This window comes from Xiphias gladius, chromosome 22 (assembly GCF_016859285.1).
Source record: "Xiphias gladius isolate SHS-SW01 ecotype Sanya breed wild chromosome 22, ASM1685928v1, whole genome shotgun sequence".
Classification (NCBI taxonomy): domain Eukaryota; kingdom Metazoa; phylum Chordata; class Actinopteri; order Istiophoriformes; family Xiphiidae; genus Xiphias; species Xiphias gladius.
The window spans coordinates 7,457,743-7,476,322 of NC_053421.1; the positions used below are offsets into that span (position 1 = coordinate 7,457,743).

Here is an 18,580-nt window from a genome sequence, read left to right on the forward strand (position 1 = left end):
TTCCAGTAGAAAAGGCCAATGACAAAGGCCAGTGTCTTTTCAGCTAATTAAAAAACTTTGGATCTGGAGATATCTATAAAACTCATTTCATGGTATTTTATATTTCTTACACATTTGATCAAATTAAAGCTGTATTTTCTTTTCATATGAATGCCCAACAGTAACAATTCCTTTACTGTCCCACAACTCTAAGCCCCTATTTATGGTACTAGGAGAGAAGTCTACCGTATGTTGCCCCGTACTGGTGAGAGGGAGGACAGCTTTCCCACTAGGCCTTTCCAATCTTTTTATACCCAACCAGGCTTTAATAGTTGTGTTTATAATCATATTGTCACCAATAAAAGTTTTAATCTTCTTTTGTTCAGAAGTTAACAAGAGGCCACTTAAGAACTGACTAACCTGAGCAGATTCTAAGTCAAGCCATACAGATTCACTTTCATTTTTAATTCCATCAGCAATGTAGCGTAGCTGTGAAGCCAACTGGTAAGAATTAACATCAGGAATTGATAGTCCACCTTTTTCCCGTGGGTTCTTAAGTCTAGCCAGAGTCGTACAATGGTTTTTCCCATTCCATACAAAAGCACTGAACCAACTATTTCTTTAATTAATTTCCTTGGAAACAAGATTGGAAGCATCTGAAACACACAGAGAAGTTTAGGCAGAATACTCATTTTAAGGGATGAGATCCTTCCTAACATACTGTAGATAGTGGTAAGGAAATCCATCTTTCAAGATCCTTACATATACGCTTCAACAAGGGTATAAAATTAGCTCTGTATAATTAATGAAGCACTGAGGTTTATCACTATTCCCAAATATGCAAAGCCCTACGGTCCCCACCTAAATGGGCAAGATACAGGGGGGCAAACATCACAAAGACCACCCAAAGGAAGATCTTCTGACCTAGAATTGATTTATTTTGTGGCCCGCAAATTGACTGAAGCCTTGTCAAAGGTATTTATGAAATGGTGCATGTCTGCAGGCACTGAAGAGGAAAAGAACTTTCCCTACCAGGGACCCAAAATAACACCACAAGGTATCATGCTTTCTTTTCATCTCTGTGTATTGATTGAAGTGACAATGTGATTACCCGTGTCCACTGAGATTACAACCTCAAGATCTATTCTCTGCACAACTACAAACAACCAGTCAGACATTACCAGGGAGTTTGGTCTTTTGTCTAGATCACATCTGTAATCTCCTCTAAATGCATATACTGGAAGTGGGAGAAAAGTACAGTAGTCTGACTGCCTCCCTGCCACCACAGCTGGACGGAGGATGGCCACACAACTCAGATTTCATTCAAATCAGTGTTTATCTTTTGGGAAGTGCATCATTATAGGTAATATACTAAAATGTCAGAATAAAAATATGTCAACATGGCAGTACCAAAAAGTTTGCATCCTGCAGTAGTGCAAAATTTAAAAATACAGAAAAGTGGGGGCTTAGAGTTTCAGTGATGATATTGTGCGTCCTGTCAAACAAAAATTTGTCAGAAACACTTGCAGATGCTGAAACTGGCTGCAGCCAGAGGCAGTAAAGTGCCAATATCACAGGCTATATCAGCTAAAAAAGCCTCCAAACCAGCTTGATTTCAACTGAGCACATGCTGAAACTGGTTTTAACTCTTCAACATGTGTCTATACCTCTCCTGATGTTCAGGTCAAAGAAAATCCATTACTTATAGTCTGTACTGTACAGCCTCTCAGAGTTGTCAGCTAATTTATTTCTTCTTAAATTCATACAATCTACACCAAAAAGCTAAATAATAAAGCGGTACTATGCCAAGTGTATGCATTATAACCTTCTAAGTATCAGAATGTAATATCAGCACAGGTGATGCTGACAAAGTGCAGCTTCGATAGCTCATCCTTGATGTTAGATGAGCCAAGTGTGACAATATACAGCTTACTCTGACTGTGTCAAGCCAAGCCTGACAAGTTGACTATGTACTTTCCCAAAAACAACTATCATTTACAGTGAAACCTACAGAGGATACCATAGACATACATCTTCAAATAATACCAGGTGTGAATTATGGCCAAGTCTCAGCCCGGGACGTAATAGCCAGGAGTGCTGTCTGTACAAACAAATAAAGGCTGGTCCCAAATGGAGGCAAAGGCAAAACATAAACAACATAACATATATATATTTTAAAAATGTATATTCAGTTCTCAAGTTAATAAATGCAGTATAATGTCACAGCAATAATTTCATCAGTACAGCAATCAAAATGTCGTTCATAATAGTGTTCCACTTTTCCCTGAACGATGTTAAGCTACCATGAATGAAACTCAACATTTCCTCCACAGTTTTCACATTAAAGGTCTTTCAGCTTTCCCTTTTTAGCTAGGATTTTAATGTGAAAAACAAGCAAAAAAAAGTGGAATTAATTAGAGTATAAAAACTATATATATGTTAAAAAGGAGAAACTCAGAGCACAAGAGTAGATGAGTATATCATGACTACTTCTACTAATGGAACTCGTGTTGTGGAAATGTACATTATACAAAATTTTCCATTAGAGCTTTTGTAGAAGATTACTTCTTGCACAGATATCTCTTTCCTAATACTACTTTGTACAGTATACAGTACACATAATGTTCTTCTGATATTTTATTTATTTATTTTATTTTTATTTTTATACCCCATTTTTCCTTATTGATAAACGGCATTGGGAGTGGACGGCAATGGAAGAATTTAATTGTACGTGGAAAGTTGTTTTTAATTGCGCACAATGCCAACCCCCTCAATGTGTTATTAAACAGAAAAGATTTTTAAGTAAAAAAGAGGGATTTTATTTTCTACAATGCTTCTAATTGTTTCACTGGAAAAATTTAGGCATTTTACTAAAATGCAATCAAATATATTAACAGTGAGGCTAGTATCAATGAAATAAAATTATGCCTAGTCACACGGTTACATACACGCATTGTTTTCTGTGAATCCCTTGGGCAAGTGAGGACAATTTCAATGGCAGGCTCCACCACTAACATTGAAAACTACTATTCAGAGAAGTAATTACTGAATGCAAATTCACTGACTGGCTTTTGCTGAAAAAATACAACCATAAATAGTATAGTATTTCGTGAAAATCTTAAGGATTAGAACTTTAAGACTATTAAAGCTGTTTCTACATTCCTCATCCATTCAATAAAATTTTCTGGTTTGTGATAAGCTCTCATGGTGCTGCTAGTGAATAAGTTACATTGACATTTAGCTAAACAGATAACCTGTCATTGACTGGTATTAGTGATTTTAGTTCAGAAGTTGACAAATGACTGCACAACACCCTGCAGTTACATGAAGGGAAGAAAGGGCTAATTAGTGAAAGGGCTAATAAGAGAGTGGGCTTTAGGCTATTAAGCAACTGATAGGAACAAGCAGCAGCAGTCCAACATTATATAACCTCCATAACCTCCTTACCTAACGTGGTGGTAACTGTATCCAATTCACAAGCCTTTTATAGGAGCCTTCTGTACAAACACTGTCCTTTGATGGCAAAGACAACGACATGGGGGGCTACCATGACTTTTAAAGTGGAACCTGATTCCCCAGGGCTTGGTACTCTGATTCTCATTCAGTAAAGTCTGACAGACAACAAGTGGTCTGATTCTGATTCAGAAGGCATTTATGGTGGAAAATGTGCAAGCCTTCATCCTCAGCTAACACCAACTGGACGTGGAGTGGAGTCAGTCTTTGAACCATGTCCCAGAATAGTACCACAACCTGGCAGGAAATGCCGGGCTGGATGTTGGATTCTGTTAGTTCAAATTACACACAAATAATGGAAAGCACTACCAGGGGAACTAGAAGCAGACAATCCAAGGGTCCCCAAGGATCCACTGCAGCGTGATGTATGGTTGTGTGGAGAATAGACTTTAAAAGCTACAAAGCTACCATCGTACTACTCTATTGTAAATCTGGTATGTTACTACACTTCTTTCTAATTGTTCTGAGCAGTCAATAGTTCTTATAATACAGTGCTCACAATTATACAGCATTTCATTATTTCTTTCGCAACCAGTGGAAAAATTATTATATTTCTCAGAAATCAGTCTGATCAGCAGAAGCTTGGACTTTCTGGAATCAACTATGGTCAAGTGGTTTGTTAGAGTTAATGGGAGGAGTGTGATTCACCACTTCCCTCTGTGCATCCCTGAGGTCCACAAAAGCATTGTCTTTAGCCACATCTCCTTCTGCCCTACTCTGTCCTATTCAGTCATCAGCCAAACACCCTAGCCAGCCAATGACACATTATTAAATCATAAAGACTGCAGCCAAATCCTGATTAAGGAAACTTACCAGGCCCTTCCAAACTCCCCTCTGTTCTTAATACCCAAGAGAAAATCAAATCGATAAATGGATCTTTCTGGAACGGCCTGCGGTAGATAGGTAGTGTTGGAAGCCCCTCTCTCCAGAAATAACAGACTGAAGTTTAAACAACACTCCCAAACAACACTGGCTGGACTATACAAGCATTACTGACAACCAGTTTATCTTTTTGTCCCTTGCCTGCCTACAAGGCCTCACTAGTATACAAGGAGGTGTGGTACGATTTAGGACCTTAAAAATCCACACTGCTGTTGATTTGTATTAGTCTCACTCCATTATCCTGAAAGCCAGGATGTTATTATAGTTGCTGAGGACTTGTGACTCAAAAAAGTCTGAAAAAGCTGAATTCTTAGTAGCTTATCATCTCATTATCAAGGTGAAGTAGGACTGCACAATATATTAAATAAAAACTGCATGTTTTTAATGCCTCAAAGAAATCTCACTCAACATCTCTGCTGCATTTGAGTTAGCACAACATAAGTTTGATCAAACCAAGGATCTCATGATTTCACCTCAAGCTGCAACAACAAATGAGAAGGCTACATTGATTAAATATGGGGATTACGGAGCACATTTCCAGGCAGTCTCTCCAGGACTACGTTCTTAGTTTTGCACTTAGTTGTACACAAAGAAAGTGCCACAAACTGTTTTTTAACAAATCAAAAAAGAGGGCTAGAGAGAGAAGTTCAAATCCAGTTTACTTTCTCCCCTCACTCAGCTTCTTTATCCACTTGTCTTGTACACAAATTTTTATCGGGACTTAATACGAATACAGGTATGTTCTCAAGTTTGTAGATGACTCCGTAATAGTCTCAGATATATATTCATAATGAAGAACAGAGTCATGGCCCGGTGGTAGAGGAATTTGTCAGTTGGTACAAATGGTCTTTTTTACAACTAAATATGTCCAAATCCAAAGAGATGTTCATTGACCTCCCCCCTACCACAGGAGAGCCTGTGACTGCAGTCCAATTTCGGAACCATACTGGATGATAAACGTACCTTTGATGCCAACATTGATTTTATTTCTAAAAAGGAAAACTAAGGTTTTTTTTTAAAGAAAGCTCAGAAGTTTTAATGTTGACAAATCTCTGTTGAAAGTGTTTTATACTTCTTTTATTGAATCTATTCTGACTTTTGCTATCATCTGGTGGTTTAGTAACATCAGTGTGAAAAATATAAACCATTTTACTGGACTCTCAACATCCTTTACACAGTGAGTTTAATTTGCAGATTGACGGTTTTATCTCCTTAGTGACACAAGCAGATATATGAAGGCTTTTATTTCATCAGCTATTGGCTTTTTAAATAAAATGTGATTTGGCCTGTTACTAGCTGGAGTTGTGATATGGTGTTCTCTTCTTTTCTCTTGCTGCTTTCTTTCTTTCCTCTCTGATGGTTTTTTGTGACAACAGTGATGCTGGCATTAATCTGTGTAATTGTGTTTATGTATGCATGTATTTATTTATGAATACATGCATACATGTATGCATTTCTTTTTTTGCATTTATCATCAACTGCTGTCTATAAGAAAATTGGCCTTGGGGGGCATTAAAAAGACTTACTCTACAATTGGGCAATAATGGTGTAAAATGGGTATGAAAGTTATACTGTCAGATTTTGAGGGGGAGGGGGCTTCCGAAGATACTCAAGCATTTGACAAGTAATCCTGAGGAAGCATACTGGCAACTTAATGTGTGTAAGACAGATGGAAGAGTAAAAACTCTACAAGAAGAACCTCCAGAGAAAAAACAAACTTAACTGTTTTGACAAAAACATGCAAAAATCATAAAACATGAAAAGGGTCACATTGTTTTTTTTTCTGGTTTCAGATTCTTAGGCAATAGACAGTCAAACATACACATACACAGGGGAAGCAATGTTTCAAAATAAGGATAAAACCAGAAATATACATTATCACCTGAAAGTTCCCCACAAAATAGAGTGGCATATATTACAGACAGTGGCAAAAACATTGTGCAACCTACCTTAATAAATGACAGTAAATGCTTTTACGCCTGTGGTTTTAACGTACTATGTGTGTTGACAGGTGTGTATAAAGAGGATTAAGAATATCAATTACATTATATAAATTACAGCAAGTGACTGGACAAATAGAAATCCTTGAGTACAATTCAACAGTCACGTAACATTATACATTTTAAACGCTCACTCATATTCAGTTTTAGTTGAAACTATGCCAAGGAGGAGTGGATTCCAGGCCTGAAACTATCAGTTGATTAATCAATTAGTTGAGGAGAATAAACAGAAACTTCACTGGCAACTATTTTGATCATCAACTAATCACTGAAGTCATATTTTAAGCAAAAATGCCTCATGTTCCCTAGATCTAGCTGCTCAGTTGTAGGGATTTGCTGCTTTCCCTTGTCTTATGCAATGGTAAGCTAAATATCTTTTTTAGGTTTAGGACTGCTGGACGGACAGAACAGCCAATTTGAAAATGTCAACTTGGGCATCAGCAGATTAATTAAAAATGAAAATAACTAAGTTTCAGCCCTAGTTGATTAATCTCTATGGTAAGTTTTGAGGCAGCAGTTTGCCCTGGTGTTAAATTGAATTCGTTGTTAAAAAGGCATTGTAAGATATTCTTACCTCGTTAAAATGGTTGAGGACAAAACGTTAGAAATACTTCCGGATGACATTATGCTTCTATCTGCATAAAAAAAGGTTATTCAATAAATGTAATAATTAAAAATTTCATCATCCATCATCTTGAGTATCAACCATTCATCCACTGTAGATGTGAAAGGTGTTTTTCAAAAGTTTGATTTCGCTTTCTCTTTTGCAAGCTATGGCGGCTGTAGTCAGCTTGGATTCACAGCGGTTATAATGGATTCCAAGGGTGACCCAGATTCATGGTGAGTGAAAAACATTCAAAACAGCCATGAAATCCTCTCAAACCACTCAAGCGGCATAATCCACTTCTCTGTTGCCCACCCATATGCTTGGTATATACATTACCAAACATCTGTATTATTTGTCAAAATATGGCTGTGTACACAACTCACATTGGAGTCTTAACTTGCAGTCCTTTCAAGATCGATAATTAAAAGATAAATAAGCTAGGTGAGGCAGAGGGTTTATTAATAAGAGATGCTACAGTCTCATGCGCTGGTAACTGGCTGAAATTTGTTAAGTGTTGATTTCACCAGACACATCCACTAAGAGGAATGACTTATTGACTATTATAGGCTACTGGAGGCCATCATGCCTTTTATTAGTGGGAAAGACTTTGTGTGTGTTCAAAGCAAGTATATCAATTTCTCTTTACGATTAACTATACTATAATGCAGATTTTAACAGTGTGACAGAGGCATGTACGAGAAGCTGTATCCATTTAAAACACGACCAGCAACTCCAATTCCAATTGTTTCTTTCGAACAAGAGCGTCCAACTCACTCGAGGCCATGTGAAAACTGCAGATCAATGCAATCAGTGAACACACCAACATCTTACATCACCCGTGCACAATGTGAAAACATGGAAACATGGAAATGAGGGGGATGACTCATTGGCCATTTGAGCCCTCACTGACACAGGGAGAAAGCAACATCTCACCGACAGTAAATCAGGACAGTGTAACTCACTGCTAAGAGCCTCACAGGGAGAAAACACCCCACATATTTGAGAAAATTATCTCACCACACAAAAATAGATGTAATTAGGATGATGGGAAGGGGAGGGTTTTTCATCTCGACATGCGTCATACATGGCTTGGAATTTGGCTTTCACTGTCTCTGGCATGTCTTTGTTACAGTGTCCAGACCTTTTCTATTGTCAGCAAAAAGCAATATTTTGTAAACTTTATATAAGTAGTTAGACTGATTGTATCAGCAGTGCTCTGAATTCCCATTAATATGAATGTCAGTGGTACCATGTATATGTTCTATGACAGTGTTTATCAAAAAATATTTATTTTTATGAAATTTAAAATTGTTATTTTTATTTTGCCTTTATGTCTACAGGTTTTCAACACAGGGCAAATATTTGTATATAAATGGAAAGAGGAGAGTGTCACTGTTCAAGGGACATAAGAACCATGTTGATGATACATTCCCAACCTTCACAATGTCAAAACATATACTGATGCAAGACAATAAAGCTTATATTAATGGATTTTTTCCATCCTATTAATATTTACTTCTGTTTGGAATAATCATGTCACAAGTTTTGAAACTATAGTAACCATAATACTTTAGGGGTTGTAAGAATCTCCCCAAAGTCTAATCCTGCAGGAATTATTATAATAATGTTGCCATGCTCACTGCCAGTCAGTGAGTTAGCTGTGGGCTCTACCTTGAACCCCGTTTTTTTATGCATACACTACCAGTCAACACCCCCATTTTCCAGTTTTTATTGAAATTTCAGCAGTTCAAGTCAAGTGAATAACTTGAAATGGTACTAAGGTTAGTGGTAAACTGCCCAAGGTAAAAAAAAAAAAAAAAAGAAATAGTTAAGGTCAACAAAAACTTAAAAATCATGCTTTTCGGGGAGTAAGAAATCGGTTTATTTAGAGCTTTCCTGCAGCAATGGATGTAAATGAAGCCTAGAAAGTTAATGCAAACAATTCCTGTTGGTTACTTACAATCCCTCTGTCTGCACATAGGCAGTATTGGAACAAACTGTGTTCCTACACCCTCTGATGCATTATTAGGACAATACTATACTGCAGGAGGTAGTACTGTATATTGCTATCAGAATGGTGAGAAAAAGGCAAGTAACAAAAGAAGAAAGACTGGTTTGTCAGGGGTTCATCCTACAAGATAATGACCCAAAATATTAAAAAAAAAGAACTACACAGTGGCTTCATATGATGGAAGACCAGCACAGTCTCCAGGCTTAAACCCCATGGAGCTGGTTTGGGACAAACTGGACAGAAAAGGAAAGCAAAGCAACATATGAGTGCAAAAAATTTCTGGGAACTTCTGCAACAGTGTTGGGACGAACTTACTGATCAGTACTTGATTTCCATTGTAGAAAGAACGCCACGAGTGTGTTCTGCTGCTGAATCAGACATTTTGATTAAATTTAGGGTTTAGGATTCCATTATCACTTAAAAAACAAAAATTAAACAACAACAAAAAAAAAAAAAAAAAAAAAACCTTTATTCATATTTACATTACACTATGTGTGAAATGTGAAATGTGAAATCTCATTAACAACTGGAAAACCTTTTCTAAAACTTTTGAAAGGTCGTGTATATTTGTTCACATTTTGGCCAGTTTGGAACATCAAAAGCCATGCTGAATTGGCTATTAGCAGTTTCTGTTTGCATTACCATGGATTGTATAGATAAAACCAATAAATTACTTTTGACTCTGAAGAGAGCTTCTTAATGAGATGGTTATGATGCAAGATCTGAAGTTATAAGCAGCTTTTTCTTCGATTGCTAAGTGAGACCCTTTATCCTCGGTAAGTCATACGAAATCTAACATTATTCGTACAATTCATATAATTTCTCTGTGGCATATTAGGTGTTGTCAGTGTTTTCATGTCACACCCACTCCTAAAACAGACCCAATTTTATGAATATTTCATCTTTAGGAAGCATACAAAAAGATGTCCTACTGGTTTAGTATTGTTGACTTGTTTACATTGTACAAAAGGGATTAATGGTAATCAAAGTGAATTTCATGACAAAAGTAATTCTTATACTTCTCTAACTCAGAAATTTTATTGAATACATTTATATTTATACATAAAATTTATAGTGAATTGTTGCTCTTTTTTTGGGGATCACCACCTACCTCCATCTAAGTCCCACTGTCCAACCTTGACAAACACTACTGTAGCTGAATACAGATTGATAAAGCCTCCTCTGCTACTCTGGGGCATTCAGTGAAAGGCTATTTTAGATTTATTAGGAAGTGGGGCTTTTATTGACAAAACCCTTGCAACCTATTAAGACCGGTACCTTTGAAGACAACCTCCTACCCCTTGGAGCTACAGAGCACAATAAAATCTCATCAAATACAGTGTGTTTACATACACAGACAGCAAACACTCACCTGTACTGCGGAGCTGATTTCAGCAGCAAAGCCTCCGGTTACTGGAGCTTCATGACTGATGAGTAAACGTCCAGTTTTCACCACAGACTGAAAAACAAAGACACATACAGATGACTACAGAGGTCTCGAAATCTGACTCCCTTATAGTGTCAAACCAGCAGTGTGTCTGAAAACTGTGGTTGATATTATCTGCAAAAAATAAATCTTCTGTAGAACCTAATATCACTAACCTTTTTATAATATTCACACAAGTACCTGCTTCCAGTTGCACAACAATTATAGCAGCTTAGACATAAAGGTCTGTGTGTGTTTTTATGTATATTGTGAATGTATTTGTGTGTGTTAGAGATACACTGTAGAGGTGAGAGCTTAACTACTGGAGGTGCCACTGGTGATTCTGCATGTGGCCTGGGAACAGGGTGTTACCAACTAAGACTGGTTCACATACTGCCTGCTGTGGTATGCTATATCTGCTTACTACCCTCAGGATGCATGTGTGTCTGGCTGTGTCGCTCTGTCTGTGTGTGTGCGTGTGTCCCCAAAAGTGCCTCGATCAACATTTGTGTGTGTGAGTGTGTTTGTTTTTGTGTGTGTTTGTGTGTGTGTATGTGTGTGTGCGTGTGTGTGCGTGCCTGCGTGCGTGCGTGGGTGTATGTGTGTGTGCGCGCATGTATAAAATGGATATGACACAACAGTATGAGGCTTGAGGGCTGATTTAGGCTGGTACACAGGGCCAACGGGACAATCATGGACATTAGAGGTCTAAGCCTCCCAGGCATTTACATTTGGGTTTTCTGTAACCTGACATTACTGCAGAAGGATGCCTCCGCTCCACCCGTTATCTACCACAGCATAAAACCAATACTATACTATAATCTCATCAAACTTGCCACTGGTCCAGACCAAAGCTATGTCTGTTCTCTGCTACCTCAGCAAACCTTTTCTCTTCTCTACCCAGTTGTTTTATTTCTATTGGTTTCAAGCAATAAATTGTGTAAACACCTCTGAAATTAAACTCTGAAACATTGCCAATAGCGATGCACATGTTGTCTTCATTATTTTGAGAATTTCAAACTTTCAATTGGATTTAAAATAAATGTGTAAGGACATATGCGTGAGTGGAATCCCTGGTCCATGGTTATGAATGTGTGTTCATTTACCACTGAAATAAGGACACTACAGAACACACTCTGCATTGAAACACAAGGGGGGGGGGTTATATCAACCTCAAAGCCAAAAATCAAACCGTAAAATAAACCAAACAGCCATTGTAACTAATTAACCTGCTGAAAATAAGCATCGCATGTCCATATGGCACTGTAAATTAGGCCTGACATTTTTTCCCTTCAACAGGACCATATAGTATCAAACACAGGGGCATATCCTTGGGTTTCATGCTGATGCTAAACAGGCAAATGTTTACATTGCTGAGGTCCTGGGTTTGGCTGTAAAGCACTAAATAACTGTCAAATTGTACCACTATCACTCACTGGTACCCGGGGCTGAAGGAGTAAGCACTGTAACACTAATACTTGGTAGGGCACATGGAAAGGCACTGCATTGTGTAGGGAGATATTTAGAGGTTGGGATTCAAACATTCTTAAAGTTGTTACATTTTAACTTTAATATACAACAAAAAAGCAAAATTCAGTACTTGTGTCAGTAGAGCCTGCATATTTAGCTATCTTTAACCAGTTGAGGTGAAAGAGTTTAGTGCGCAAAATTCACTGATTACATGACACTATCTTCAGGAATGTGGAAGTTAATAGCAACACTGGAAGACAATAACAACAGTTGGCAATCTGCACAGTGAGGAGGAATCAAGCGATGGGTTGAGAGTAGGGCGATGTCTTGATATGACATGTTGCTGTTAGCTTCGCTTTAGCACAATGACTCATACAAGTCCTGTGAATAAACAGAGCTGCTGCCCAATCTGCTACCCCACCCTAATGCTAAACCCATCCCTCATTTTACACACACACACTCTACACACAAACACACTTCAATTCTGAGTTGACATAACTTCCAATTTACACTGTTACACCAGCCTTGCCCTGATCTCCCTGTTGGTTGTCTCTTTGAGGGGAGACCCATCACAGTACTTGCTGCATCAGGAGTGCATTCTTCAGATGCTTTTGACACAAAAGGAGCCTGCCACTGTTTTTACAATACTGTGGGATAGAATATCAGACTCTACGGCCTGCGGAAAACTCGTGACCCACTTAATAGACTTGTCCCAAATCCATGCTGCTTAAACACAAGTGACAGTTACTGGGAAAGTGTCCACTAGCTGGCATGAGCTAGTTCAGTAGGCTTTTCCAGAAGGAGTGCTGGATGCCATGCGCATAATATGACAATATGTTAAAAAAAAATGGCAATTACTGGAGTAATGTCTGGGACAGCAAAGGCTCTGGGTAGACTGGTACAGTAGGAAATGCAGTTCATATGATGAATTGAAGTCACTGTATTGTAGTCACAGAGGATTGGGGGAAAATACACATAGTTCCATTAAATCAATAACATTTTCCCATTGTTATTCTATGAAATTACATATTGTCCTATGAATTTAGAAGGGTATATGTCCAGAGATATTTGGTTTGATCCCTTCATATTTTGATATAACAACTTTCTTTGCTGGACAAGACTAAAGACAGATTTATTAATAGTGACAACATTAGATGCGTGTATCATACATGATTATTCTGTATCATGCTTTAATCATATTCCACAGAGAAGCTGTGTTTTTTCATTGACTTAGTGATTCAAGCAACAGTGGGAAGGTCTGCCTAGTTTCAGTAATGAAAAGAAGACTATTCTGTGCAGTCATATTTAAGGTGTTACCACTGTAGTGGTGAGCATGGTGAGCACAAGGTTTGCATCGGATATGGCTTTAATAGATGTGTGCTATCAAACACATTGTGTAATTGCAGATTACTGAGCCTTATTTCAACTTGCCCCATACTACCATCACACAATTTCTACTTGCATGGGAAAGTTGTAGGAGAAATCACAAGTAGCTCATGCTGACCAATCAGAATTCTTGGGGTCCCATGTGGTATCTCTGTAGATCTGAATTTGACTATAGATCTGTCTCTCTTGAAGAATAAATGCAGTCTACAGTCTACAGACATACTAGCAGCTTTATGAGGCTATACTTAGACACAGTGATTTGATGATGATTTGAGGTAAATGCTAACATGTTCACAATGACGATGCCTACTTGCTGATTATATTGCCAGGTGTAAGGCTTATCACATTTACTATTTTTGTTCAGCATGTTAACCTGCTAACATTAATTTAAATATAAATATATAAAATATATAAATATAAAAATGTTATGGCAATCAATTCAACAGTTGTCAAGATACTTCACATAAAACCACAAATGTTGACATCATGGTGGCGCTAGAGGAAGTCTGGGGATCCTCTGACAGTAGCCTAAATGACAGTAACTGACAGTTAATCAACATCACTCTTAATTACAGCCTATATAATTAGCCTATATAAAATATAACAGAGTACAAATCACACACAAAAAATAATTCTAGGTGCGTAAATGATTAAAACTTACTCGTTTTCAGAGGGACAGATCACAAGCGGAGCAAAAAAGTTTGTAGTATATCTGGACAATTTTTCACACTTCTTCCGCTAGAGTCGCTTGCTCGCTGCATGTTAGGATGAGGTGTTACACATCAACTTTCCAACTCATTCATCTCACCTCACTGCCTAAGGTTTAATTACACACATAAGACACACACACACACACACACATTTTTACTTCTATCTTTGGGAGGACGCTCAGTGACATAATACATTCCCCAGCCCCTAACCTCAACCATCACAGCAGAATGCCTTACCCTAACCCTAACCTAAACCCTATTCTAACCATAACCCCAAGTCTTAACCCCCACACAGCTCTTTGAAGGTGTGTCAGAAAGTAAACCCAGCAAAAATGTCCTTGCTTTCCTAGAATGTCCACACTCCAGTAGTCTTATAATTTAACTGGTTCCCACAATGTATAGCCATACAAGCACACACTGGCAAACACACACAAAGTTGTTTTTACATCTCTGACAGGAGACTGTGACAGCACTCCAGCTTCTACATAGTAATTGTGGCTGTAGCCTTTAACCCAGTTGCTTCCGGTTGCTGGATGGGTTTTCAGGAGACAGAACCAGTCACTCTCATTGTGTGGTTTGACCCTTTTCTCCAAAGTAATCCAGTCCTTTATTTACCAATGACAACCACCTTTCATGTCAGTAAAATTGGGACTTGAAACAGGGGTAAAACCATTACCTTTAAAACAGTGGTGGAGTCACAGAAGTACTTTGGACACTGTAGGGAGATGATCAGTTAGATGCATCCAATCATATGCTTTGAGTAAGCACAGGACAGTTAAACATGTCATGAATTTTTCCATCCAACCTCAGGAAGACATGCTGGCAGGGGGATCTCTTTGTTATGGTTACACCCTGGACACGTGCCTGATGAGTTTATTACTCACGGCTCGTATCCTGTGAATCAAAGAACATTTTCTTACCAAAATAAGAACTGTGAGAAACTCACAGACTATACACCAACATTAAGTTGAAAAATGACAGTGGAAAATGGTAGCCAATCTAGACAGAGACACCAGTGGCAAAAAACAGAGGAGGTGAGTTGAGGATATGGGCTGGATCTGAGTGTGAGGCCGAACAGGTCCCGATTGTGGGTACAGTTTGAAAATGATCCTGTTTGCTAGTGAGGCTGAGCTCTTTCAAAGACCAACAAAAGTCAAAGAGAATTTTTACTGTCAAACAAATGATGTAGGGTAGTGAGTAATGACAATTGGGAATTGTAAACTGATAGATGAAACGGGTGAATAGAAAGTGGTGTAGATGCTTTATGGCATAATTCAATTTTGAATGTTCGCTAAAAGTGTCTAGCTTCTGAGAAAAGCCAAAAATCGCCAAGGGAGTCACGCTATAAATTAGTCAAATTGTCCTTTACTACTAAAATTTCCCAGACAATAATTACACAACAGAACAAGGAAACATGCCTGGAGCTTTGTTTGATTTACGTGCCAGCTAGGACACTGTGGCATCATCTCAGTGACAACAGTTTCGTTACAGCGGAGTGTGGACACTTGCCAAACGTAGGGCTGGGTAGATAAACTTGTAATTGCTCCATACACCGTCTGACTTTATGATGAATATTTGGGGGCATAATTTAGCAGTTGGGTAGAGACCACACCAACATCAGATTGGACCCTTTTCCTAATTTTTGGAATAGTTGAGGTGTATTAGATTACTGTACTGTATTCATAAAGCCAGCGTCTCACTTCTGTACAATTGTACAGATACTTGCTTGATACATCCTGCTCCCTGCCCTGGCCCCGAGTCAAAACAAGGGCTCCTGGTTGGTGGCAGCTGGTGGTAGCTGGGCTGGGCGACAGATCTGGTGTCTGCAGCTTTACTACTCATTGTGCTGTAGGACCGTCATTAGATGCCGGAGTCGTTCCGCTGGCTGCAGGGGAAATGTCATGTTTACTGCCATTCCCATACACACCCAAACCTAATGAGCAGCATGGAGCTCATCCTCCTGCATTCACTCCATCCTCACTACTGCTTCAATCTGTCTCTTCCTACATCGGACTCCTTCCTTCCTGTCCTTCCGCTCCTCCCTACATCATTCCCTCAAACCATCCATTTATCCTACTCTGCTTTCATGAAGCCTGTGCTCTCAGTCCCAGTGCTCCCCACCACTACCTCACTACTCAGAGGCTGGCGGCCAATGACCTGGCATGGCCTCAGAAGGCTAAGGTTAGAGCTGCCACTCTCCCGTGGCATATTTACTCACTCACACACACATCGGTAGATAGGGGGCCCCACATACAATATGCATGTGTATATAGTATGTGCAAGTACACACCCAAACATGCAGACAAACATGGCTTTTCAAACACTGCTTATTCAGGATTGATTGAATCACATTTTCTGACAATGACAGTGATTTACTTTTCACAGGTTACCTCCTGCTGCTGATGCTGCTGTGGTATTTTGGCATCAAATGGCTCATCTTAGTGAAAAGGAGATACTCATGCATATAAGAAAACTGAGATCCAGAAAAACAGTGGCATATCTGTACAGTATATACAGTAGTATCACAGAGCTATAACTCATTCTAAAAGGATAGTACAGACTATGAGGATGAGAAGTGAATAAAAACAGTCGACACTTGGAGCTAAACTGGGATGCGGTTTGACTGGTGTGGAATCACATAATGTGCTTTTAAAGTTTTCAAAACACATGCGAAAGTCTTTCCAGAGGAGGTTGCCAACACTTATTAGTTGGATCTATATTTTTACGCCACTAAGTCGGTTGACAATTATTTAAAAATAGTGGTGATGACAAAAACAAAATCTGCTGTGCTTGTACTATATGCATGCGCACGCACAGACAAACACACAGACACACACACAGACACAGACACAGACACAGACACACACACACACACTAGTATTTAAGTGACTCCACATCTTCTCATATAGTATGCCTCCTCTTCCCTCAGGCCGTCCATCAAAATGCGACAGGAAGCGAAAGTTTAGTTCTCTGCCGCCACCGAGGAGTCATCCTTGCCACAGGACCCGCTGGCTTTGCTCCCTCCTGCCGACCCTGTAATTGCGTGGCCACCACAGGGTCCTAACTCATGCACCACCATGTGATCTCCATGACAAATGAGAGTCGGGATGAAGCTTGACTACTTGCTCGGGCCTTTAAAGTTGTGCTCTGCGATTAGCGGAGAGGGGTGAGTGCTCAGCGAACTGGAGGCCCCTTTAAATCACAGCTCTGAGAGAGAAGCAGAGTGGGAGGAAACAACACTCTCTCACTCTTTCGGTGCCATACAATCACTTGCATCCTCTCTCACGACAGAGAGAGAGAAAGTGAGACAGAAAAAAAAAAAAAAACCACACAGAAAGAGCGAGGGGGTAAGAGAGCACAAGAATGAAAGAACAGAGAACGTGTAGAACAGCTTCGGCACTGGGCGGAGGCTCAAGCCGTCCACCAGAGGAGCTAGGACGCCAGAGGAGACCTCAGACAGAAATAACTCCAAACATCCCATAAAGACTCATTAAAACTCAACTCAAATTCAACTCAATTACTCCCTGCCACACACACACACACACACACACACACACACACACACACACACACACACACACACACACACACACACACACACACACACACACACACACACACACACACACACACACACACACACACGGTTAGTACCTTTCCGCCCAAATTCACACTGTATCTCCGACCGTGCATCAGTGTATACACACAGACACGACTACTATTTTACAGACTCCAGCGGATGAGTGCTCTTTGTGAATATCCCACAGACTGCTTCATATATGAGCAGACAGTAAGGCAGTAGAAATCAACAATTTTAAAGGCTTTGTAAACAATGTATAACATAACAAAGGGGTGGTTTCTTTGGATGTAACATCCCAACTACGTCTTGTAAGGGGGATTTTTACTCAGCAGGATACCTGGTATAAAGTGAAATGAAATAGTGTTTGAAGTAAATAGAGTGGAATTTTGACTTGGATGGAAATAATTTTAAACACAAAGCCAGTCATTATGAAGGCACCACCCTAGTCTACAGTGACCTATCTGGTTAGGCCATGCGACTTGTCTATCATTATGATTGACAGGCACACTACAAGGAGCAGTCTGAAAAACAGGAACATACACTATGACAAAATCAATGCCAAAGCCTCACAATAAAACTATCACTGCGAAGCTATGTGCTGAGGTTACAGTGCTGAGTTTTTGTCAAATCACGTGACAGTGTTGATTTGGTTACCAGAGGTGAAAGGCCAAACTAATTAAGCAATTAGTTGACTGAAAGAAAAATTCCTTGATAGCTATTTTAATAATCAATCATTTCAGTCATTCTTCAAGCAAAATACCCAATATCCTATGATCCTACTACATTTCTGGTATCGTGACATCACTATTAGTTATCAGACCTGGGGCATCCATGTTGTTGTAAATTTTTTTCTACTACTAAACTATTAAACTGTAGTTGTTGTAATTTTTCCTTTTTGTATTTAAAACGTATGTTTCCCTGTCAGCCAATTTTCTTTGCCTGAGGGATATTTAAAAAGCTGACAACTAATATTTGGCAATCTTGTGGGGGAAATCACATCGGTGTAAAAATCCTAA

The 18,580-nt window shown here is 39.1% G+C and overlaps 1 protein-coding gene across 1 annotated transcript in view; it reads right to left on the reverse strand.

Annotated features, from left to right (window-relative positions):
• Nucleotides 1-18,580, reverse strand: part of bckdhb (branched chain keto acid dehydrogenase E1 subunit beta) — a 62,768-nt gene that overhangs the window by 9,246 nt on the left and 34,942 nt on the right. The window contains exon 9 of the mRNA XM_040118428.1: nucleotides 10,365-10,451. Coding sequence (XP_039974362.1) covers nucleotides 10,365-10,451 — 87 coding nt within the window. The remainder of the gene's footprint in view (nucleotides 1-10,364; nucleotides 10,452-18,580) is intronic.